General features: G+C 36.0%; 1 protein-coding gene across 1 annotated transcript in view; it reads right to left on the bottom strand.

The window, feature by feature from the left end:
* Positions 1 to 580: 580 nt before the first annotated feature.
* The window catches only part of LOC116014901 (myosin-6-like), a 15,218-nt gene continuing 7,016 nt past the window's right edge, over positions 581 to 8,782 (bottom strand). The window contains exons 14-39 of the mRNA XM_031254859.1: positions 8,665 to 8,702; positions 8,446 to 8,572; positions 8,169 to 8,339; positions 7,948 to 8,079; positions 7,734 to 7,843; positions 7,591 to 7,651; positions 7,135 to 7,312; positions 6,831 to 7,036; positions 6,524 to 6,643; positions 5,935 to 6,033; positions 5,187 to 5,399; positions 4,957 to 5,096; positions 4,728 to 4,833; positions 4,598 to 4,642; positions 4,419 to 4,499; positions 4,165 to 4,335; positions 3,476 to 3,625; positions 3,150 to 3,347; positions 2,399 to 2,527; positions 2,205 to 2,275; positions 2,018 to 2,117; positions 1,837 to 1,893; positions 1,591 to 1,647; positions 1,418 to 1,498; positions 1,243 to 1,325; positions 581 to 1,020 (exon numbers count right to left, since the gene is read on the bottom strand). Of these exons, the coding sequence (XP_031110719.1) occupies positions 906 to 1,020; positions 1,243 to 1,325; positions 1,418 to 1,498; positions 1,591 to 1,647; positions 1,837 to 1,893; positions 2,018 to 2,117; positions 2,205 to 2,275; positions 2,399 to 2,527; positions 3,150 to 3,347; positions 3,476 to 3,625; positions 4,165 to 4,335; positions 4,419 to 4,499; positions 4,598 to 4,642; positions 4,728 to 4,833; positions 4,957 to 5,096; positions 5,187 to 5,399; positions 5,935 to 6,033; positions 6,524 to 6,643; positions 6,831 to 7,036; positions 7,135 to 7,312; positions 7,591 to 7,651; positions 7,734 to 7,843; positions 7,948 to 8,079; positions 8,169 to 8,339; positions 8,446 to 8,572; positions 8,665 to 8,702 (3,039 nt within the window). The 3' untranslated portion in view covers positions 581 to 905. The remainder of the gene's footprint in view (positions 1,021 to 1,242; positions 1,326 to 1,417; positions 1,499 to 1,590; positions 1,648 to 1,836; positions 1,894 to 2,017; positions 2,118 to 2,204; positions 2,276 to 2,398; positions 2,528 to 3,149; positions 3,348 to 3,475; positions 3,626 to 4,164; positions 4,336 to 4,418; positions 4,500 to 4,597; positions 4,643 to 4,727; positions 4,834 to 4,956; positions 5,097 to 5,186; positions 5,400 to 5,934; positions 6,034 to 6,523; positions 6,644 to 6,830; positions 7,037 to 7,134; positions 7,313 to 7,590; positions 7,652 to 7,733; positions 7,844 to 7,947; positions 8,080 to 8,168; positions 8,340 to 8,445; positions 8,573 to 8,664; positions 8,703 to 8,782) is intronic.

Raw genomic sequence — 8,782 nt, 5'->3', positions numbered from 1 at the left:
TATTTATCATCCTATCATGTTCGATCCCATCATAAAAGTTTGTGACTAGAACCCAAAATCTTGATTCAATTTGAAAACAGTCGTTTCAAACGCAGATTTACCATGGCAGTGAATCAATGGTTAAAAAGGTGCATATAAAACTCACTTCTGCAAACAGGGTGACAAAAACTCTGCCATAAACAATCTGGAGATAAGACTCTTATAAATGGAATGGGATTGGGTTAAATGCGGATGAAGCTGGAACATCTGAGTTATCAAAAATAGTTGTAATTTTGCTTACAAGGAATACATGCAATAAAGAGAAATCAAGTCCTTCAAAAGGTTGTTTTCAAAAAAAAAAAGTCCTTCAAAAGGTTTAGTGTAATGTTTATCGAGTAAACAAACTTACACACTAATTGAATGTGTATAAAATAATACGGAGTATGAATTTACACAACTACAAAAGCTAAGTATCATGTGTCAAAAATACACGTATAAACAAACATGATATGCTATGAAAGTGTTTACATAACAACATAACCTTAATCTTGTATACTACTCTTTAACTTGTGACTTGCAAAAATTACCTATAGGATCCAAGTTTAAAGAAAGCAATGACAAATTACTTATATATGAATAAGATTCAATAATTGATATATTACAAGGTGATAATGGGTGAATATACAAGCAAAAATTTACACCCAATAACCAAAAGGAAAAAAAAATAAAAAATAGAAAATGGCGCTCCAGAAAATAGAGAAAAGCGCTGACCAAATGAATACCCTGACCCGTACTCTATGGAATTTTACAATTATAGACAAATAATTCTACTATATGGGAAAAAAATGTGAAGAAAAGTGATTTACAGGTTATATTCAACTACGAGGAAAAAAAAATCAATCAAGAGAGCTCGAGGTCCGTTCGCCTCATTCATGTAAAAATTGGAAGCTAGGATTCTCGAGAAGTTCTTCTGCAGGCTTGACATCAATAAAATCCTTAACTTGAAGTGTATTGGAAAGCTCATCCGTCGAGAAGGGGATGCTGCAGTGATGATCATAGTTTGGTTAGAATGTAACATATTCCACTGTTCCAAACACACAAAGCAATAGTGCAAAGAGGAATGTTGGAAACTATAGTCAAACAACACTTCTGGGCATATCTCCTTACCTTATCTTGAGTGAAGTATGAAATCTAAAAGTCGGTGGTGGTATCAGAACAAGTAATAGAATCAATAGTGTTGTTAAAAGGTAGAAGAAACTTCACCTTGAATTGTCGTCCAACAGAAATGAGCTGCTCTCAGCACTGTTGGAATCCTCGGTCATTAATACCCGCATGCTCGAAATGACCTGTGTCAAGACGAGCATATATTTTCTTGAGCATTTTTTTTAACCTAGGATAAAGAAAGCAATTTTAGTTGCATAGTTTGGATGCTACTTACATCTGGAGATACACTTCGAGTATTGTAGCTATCGTCCCAGTACAAAGTACATATTCTGTAAAGTTGCTGGACACTAAGAATCTAGGGAAAGCAAAAGCATGATGCAAGTGAGAAAAAGATTGGGTATGGGTTATTTCAGACAAGAGAAGAAACAAAAGTCGGTTCAAACTTACAGGACACAAATCGTTGGTTATTTCATCATAAGATATTCTGTACTTCTGATGTATAACCTGCCAATATGATGTGAAAAACATGACAAATGCATTAAGTATAAGTGTATAACTTGCTAAACAGGACACTAAAAATTGTGACAAAACAATAGACAACAACCATATCCATGCAGCTGTTATGGTGGCTAACCACTGAAAGAGAAACTAATATAGATATACAGCAAACTTGTATCAAAGCGATAAGCATACCAAGAACCCGACAGCTTGTCTTATATGTTTAAGTTCATCCCAGGCAGCGCCTGCATACTGCAATGGACGAGGCAAAAGATTTGATATATTAGAGGCTAAATTATATAATAAGCAGACATGAGAAAAAAGAGAAATAATGAGTGGGCAAACAGGCAGAAGCCTCTGTTTGTGGATATATTACCTCTTCTTTAGCCTGGCAGCACCAAAGCTCTAGCTCAGCCAATCCAGCTTTTACGTATTCCCCATTGCTGAATGTACAACACTCCCGACGTAGAAGAAGACTGTAAAGATCAAATATAAATTCAGTAACACTTCATACAAACATGTCAATTAAAGGAAACAGCTAGGACCAAAAAAAACAGTTTTACCTGTTAAAAAGTTGTACATTGATGTATGAGAACGTTTGAGTAAATATCTTCTGAGCAAGAATAGGAGGCACCTGGTACCCCAAAAAAAAGCACACAAATTTCTCTTTATATTGGAAAATATTTATTTATTGAGAAGTAAAGACAATCTTGTATTGGGAAGAGATAAGGCATAAATAGAGACAGGAGGTTCATACAAAATTTTCTTTCAATGTGCAGAGAAGGGAGTTGAGGCATTCAATGATCCCCAGCCAGTGATTTGTCTGAGAATCTCTGCCAAATGACCGTCCAGATCTTAGTCCATTTCCTTTAGAGGTCCTAGGTGCCTGAATATATCAAGTAAATTATTGAGCAAAATTAAGCTCAAAATTACAAAAACAAAGGTATAGGGAAGTACTTGTTGCACTAAAATGTAAATAAAGTATAGCAATATTAACAAATTATCAATCTTATGTTAATCCAAGAAAATTGATAAAACATTGATCCCTATCAAAAGGGGAAAAAGCATGAATAGCTCAAATATAAATCCCAACACATTTCTACACAAATGTTATTCTCTAGAAGCCTAATTTGTGCTTCTTTATACATTTAAATTATTTAAAGACATCTATACTAATCAATGTTGAATAGAGTAGGCAAAAAAAAACTTAATGGTCGATAGTTGAGAATACTTCATATGGTTGGTAATAAAACTTCAGCCTGCCGATGCTAAGTCAAGAAATAAAGGATACACCCAATTATACATATGTATCATGAACCTGCTGCGTTAGTACTCAAACAACTCTTTTGAGTAAGGTGTCAGGTAAACCTTATCCAATAGACAGATGACCCAAGAGGCACAAGCCACATTGCAGTTTTCCATTTTTAACACTCGGAAGAGAACTACATAATTTGTGAAATAAGCCTGAAAACAGTGGTATGAAGTGCAAGGAACCAATAGGTGTTCACCTGTATACACAAGGAAAGCAGTGATCCCAACTCCTTTTTCAAATTGTCTCGAATAATTCCATATATCTTCTCAACATATGCTATAAGCTGCTGCTTGAAAAGCAAAGCTGGGTATTTGGCTTCAACTTTGCGCACAACAAGTACTGCTGCTGCAGCAGCAGCATTAATATTGGCGGTAGAAGGAGATGAGCGAAATCCCTGGGTACATTTACAGCAATAATAGATATCAAAACAAACAGAAACACCAATATGCAGCCAAACACACAGTGTATCCAGCTCATAAAAAATAAAATTTATGCAAAAACAGGTATAAACAATTCCAATACCATTGCCATTCTGCCAAACAGGGATGTTGGAGTTTTATGTACAGGAGTTGCAGCAACTGAACCAGCAGGTTTCAAACTTTCTTGGATTAAGAACAACAATGTAGAAGTGTTTGATAGCCAATAAGCCATGTGGTCATTGCTGTCTTGGTTCTGCAAAGAGGTAGCAATGCAAAGATTTCATTAATTTTTCTGCTTTTGTAACAGAAAAATAGGGCCATAGGAACAACAAAATGATCCTACTTGAACAAACCAATACTGAACACACTTTCAGATTCACAGGTATTTCTAAAATGTAATTGTATACAAAAAGAATATGCACTTTGCGTTTCAAAAAGACATTGACAGACTCACTAAGAGCTTGAAAATGTAGTGCATCCCACCCAAATTACTTGTATAGTGCAGCCAATTTATCCAAGAACTATAAAGGTGAGGCAAAAGCCTATATTGGATTGTTTCAAACATATGTTCAAACAACAGTGAAGTTAAATTTAGCAATGTTGCATCTGTGACCAAGCAGCATAGATCCTAGTATATCCAACCGCACCAGTTACAGTAGAGAAAACCCACCAGGGCCCATAAGCATTTTCCCTAACCATGTCCAACTTATTTTCACATAGTCAAATGTTGTGCACGGTTTGTTATTGTTATGAGTTATTCTCCCCATCCATGGGGATAGAATATTTCATTACCTCAATGGCTGAACCAATCATCTGAATGAGACGGTCAAACACACTAGTCCTTTCAGCTTCAAAAGATTTCCAATGGAGGAGGCATTTGTAAATGGTAAATGCTGCAACAGGCTTTCCCTGACTGAAGCCCACATCCTTCATCACACAGTTAATGAGCGCATCAACATCCTCCTGTATCAAGGTCCACAAAGGCTCAAGTCTACATAAAAAGCCTGGATTGAGAGAAAGAGAGCAATTTCTGAGGAAGCACATACATGTGGTCGATCAATTGGAGGTTTTCTTAACTTGCTATCAGGGGTTTCAAATTTTTTAGCTGGCGACCCACTTGGTGATTCCTGTAGAAATCCAACTTCTTATGAATATGAAGCAGAATTTGAGTATGGTACATTCCTTTAATTAAGGTAACACTTCTAACAAGAAAAGAGTATATTACACTGGCATTGCTTTCCTCATTCAGATGGTGGCCATTTTCCAATATCTGAAATCAGTAGTATATCCAGCAAGCACATAAGAATTAAAAGGAGCAAGTTAAGAACACAATGTTGAACTGTGACAGACTTTACCTTGGACAGAGTTAAAGGTGACGACACCTGCTTAGCTGATGTCATCAAGCCTTGATGCTGAAGAATTTGCTTCTCCGATTCCAAATCCAAAACTTTTTCTTCAAGCCTAAAATTAGACAAATCACAAAGAGACCGAGACATGGATTACCATTATTAGATCACTCAAAAACTTGCATACAAAACCCAATTGCAGCACAATGTCAGCCAACTAGCAAAGAAGTTGCTCAACCTTTGCATGGCAGTCTTCAACTGAACAATTTTAGACTCTGCCTCCATTGCCTGCCTCAATCTCTGTTCACTCAGTTTATTTGTTTCTTCAAATTTTTTCTCTGCTTCACCAATTTTCTTTTCTAGAGAGCAAACCATACCCTACACCATTGATAAGAAAAGAATACATCACCAAAAGAATTCACAAAGCAACAATTCATGGTAAATTAATTAAAATATCCAGCAGCATACCTTTAGTTTCTCATTTTCAGCAGTAATCTTATTCATCATTTCATGGTCAATAATGGGGACTTCCTTTATGATAGGGATTTGCTCTGCTGCCTTCTTTGCAACTTCACGCTCTTGCAGAAGCATTTCTTTAGCTTCCTTGAACTGAACTTGCAGATCTTGCAAAGCTGATTGTAGTTTCACATTTTCTTGTGTTTTTGCTTCTTCCACGTCAGCCTATAAGACCATACAGAGGAATGTAAATTGTGGAGGAAACAAGAAGGAACATGAAAAAAGGATAGACTATAAAATGAAATTATGTATAGAGGGCATTTCCTTTGTGCTAATCCCAGGTCTAAGTATCCGCTCTAAAATCCGTAAACTAAAATTGAATAAGTAATCATTTTTCTATTCATTAGTGTGGTTATCAACACATTGGTTAGGACTATATTCATAAATTTACACTTATAAAGATCATATACACTCTGGATAAAGGCATCTCAAAACTTTGGCCTAAAATATGGCAACAAACTGAATAGTATTCTATCAACCAAAACAAAACCAAATGGATTGATTTGGATCTAATATTGATAGTGTTCTTTTTCTATTGTACAACAGAAAAAGATATTGTTCTGTTTATGATAATACGAAAATGTTATTAACTTCTATTTCTTGTTAATCCTAAAAGTATTGTAATTTTTCTTATTCTAGTCTAGAATGTTATAATGTTCCAAGATGAAGACTATGAGTTCAGTTCAGTTCATTTACTTACCCGCATGCGTTTCTCCAGCTGTAGCCGCCAAGTCAATTCTTCAACTTGCTTCTCTAATTTATTCTTTGCAGCTTGCAGAGCACCAGTCTCCCGTGCAGCCTGCACCAAAACACAATTAAATAAAGAACCAAAATGAAGAAGAAAATTGCACTTGATGCTCTAGCAATCAAAGGCAGCCTCTTTTGGTGTCATTACAAGAGAATGAAACAGAATTTGTCTGGCAGGCTGATATGATATCACGAGTTTCATGACAACTTGTTACAAGTCATTGCTTTGAGAATTAGGATGATCTCCAGAAAATATCAACTTGGAAAGGCAATACCAAGTCCCAGGGGTGAAACTAGAAAAAGTAGCATGCAACTAAACAAACTAAGCTCATTGATAACTATGCATATGGGGATGCATAGGATCCAATCACCAGAGCAGCAGCAAGAAATAATTTTACACATTTAACAACTTTTAGCAGCAAATTCAGCAATAGCAGACTTCAGTAACCAAGCAGTTGTACTAAGAACTTGTCAACCAGCAAAGAGAAGGAAGGGCATAGAGTAAAGGAAAAATGAAGAGGTATAATAAAATGAGATGTCACCATCTTTAGTTTTCGGAGTTCTTTGCGTGCAATTCTGGCTCTCCAAGCAGATTGTGTAGTAATTGCAGCTTTCTTCAGTTTCTTGTAATTGGACTGGGATAAGAATGTGCGACATTGGGTCTGACATATATGATGAAACTCATTAAGAAACTACAGTAACAAACATCTATAAACATATAATTATGTGGGCATGTAACAAGGCAACAGTAGTACAATAACAAAATATATATTGCTTTGTCCACCAACAGATTAGCAAGCACGCCATGTCTGGCAAGACATCATGTCTTTCACCTAAAATAAATATTACCTGAATGACCATAGCTGCCCTTGTCTGCCTTCTGAAGCGAAGCTCATCACGTGCACACATCCCACGCATGCCTGTCTGAATAGCAACAGCAGCGGAGCACAATTCTTTGTAAGCCTTCCTAGCAAGATGCATACGCAGATTTCTCTGGATCCTAAGCGAAGATGCTTCTCTCCGCAAGCTATTATATACTCGCCTATCAAGTTCTCCTACAGTAACCAAAGAGAAAAGACTCGGATTTGTATGATGAAAAATGTCATGGTCAAAAGAAAGAGCATAGCCATAGGGTTTTAGAAAATTTAAATACCTCTGCATGCAGATTGCATCTGTATTGCTGAGTTACGCAACAATGTAAAGCCTTTACGAGCCATGTAAGAACGGAATTTCCTCTGGATTATACTTGCAGATCTTCCTAATACCTCAATTCTGCGAGCATCCAGCTCTGCCATCTGCCCAGCTCTTAAAAAGACCTTTGTTTTACCAATCTGCAGAAGCTAATGGGTCAACTAAATGAATACAAATTATATATAAAAAGAAAGATGCAAGCCTATAGATGTTTGGCAGTTGTGCAACGATATTTTATCTTCGGATACTGGAAATATCTGGACTAGATGATTGCATAACATCAGTTTCACAAGCAACAGACCTCTTTAGTGGCATAAGCTCTAGCCCACAGTATTCCATTCCCAGATCCGTATGAGAGCACAGAGGGGACATATATAACAACATAACTATTGGCCTAGAAGTCTACATCACACATCACCTGGTAGCCTCGAAGTCCCACTTTCTCAAGAAGCTTTTTGCATGCAGTGACCTCATCCATACTGCCATAAATTCAGTTAAAGGATCAAGATTAGAATCTTCTAAGGATTCCTTTAGCTACAAAAGAAGGAATAATCCACACACCTCGCATCCAAAACTTCTGGTGAAAGGATACCAAAGCGATCCATAAATTCATAGAAAGGCTTCCGAGTGGGATATCCAGCACAACTTATTCTAATTGCTTCCATCACTCCCTGGAAGCAGAAAAGTGATCAGCCTTGTGTGTAAATCAAGTCAGAGGGCAAGCTTTTTACTCTTTCATTTCCAACCAATAAACCAGTATACAACACTTCCTTACCCCACAACGAAGTTGTTGCAGAACATTATGATTTTCAAATATAGCTGGCTTAAGCAAATTATTAGGCTTTACACAGCGAATATAGTGAGGCTCAGTGTGAGTCAGAGTTTCAAGCAATGATTGCAATTGTTGCTGCAAAATGTAGAAAAATAAATGTCATGACTCAATTTCATATAAAAATATAATGAAAAGCAATGGAGAATAAAGACATAATGACATACTTTAAACCTGGAGCCGATCGAAGAGAATTTTGATTGTTTTGATGATTCATCAGATGATTGTGGAAACAAATTTGAAACGAAGGGGCATTTTGAAGCACTCATGAGCGCCTGATGTTCACCAATAACATAATCTTTGTTTTTATCAAGGAACAAATCAGTTTGATAGGTGACCTGAAATATGAGCATAAAATCCAAAATTAAGTGGAGGTAATCGCTATAATTCTTTTTATTTTCTGAGATTATTTTATATTTAATATGTATAACATGTATAACTTACATCACCAGCATAATGGCAAATTGTAAAGTCAGAACGAGATAATTTAGGCTTGCTGAAACGCTTATGGTTCTTGAATGTTTGATAAAGCTTTTGGGCAAATGTTTCATGAGTTGATCTGGGAAACATGCTACAAGAAAAGCCCATAGATATCTTAATCAAAACTGATCAAAGAGGTAATCAAGCAAGCTATAGCAGTAACATTCACAGTTGTAAACTTACCAAGCTTCATCAAGAAGTGCTATAATACCACCTGGTTTCTGAGAAACAAAAAAAAAAAAAAAAAAAAAAAAAAAAAAAAAAAAAAAAAAAAAAAAAAAAAAAAAAAAAAAAAAAAAAA

The sequence above is a fragment of the Ipomoea triloba genome, chromosome 4 (assembly GCF_003576645.1).
Source record: "Ipomoea triloba cultivar NCNSP0323 chromosome 4, ASM357664v1".
In the NCBI taxonomy this organism is placed as follows: domain Eukaryota; kingdom Viridiplantae; phylum Streptophyta; class Magnoliopsida; order Solanales; family Convolvulaceae; genus Ipomoea; species Ipomoea triloba.
This window is presented reverse-complemented; position numbering and strand designations above follow the sequence as displayed.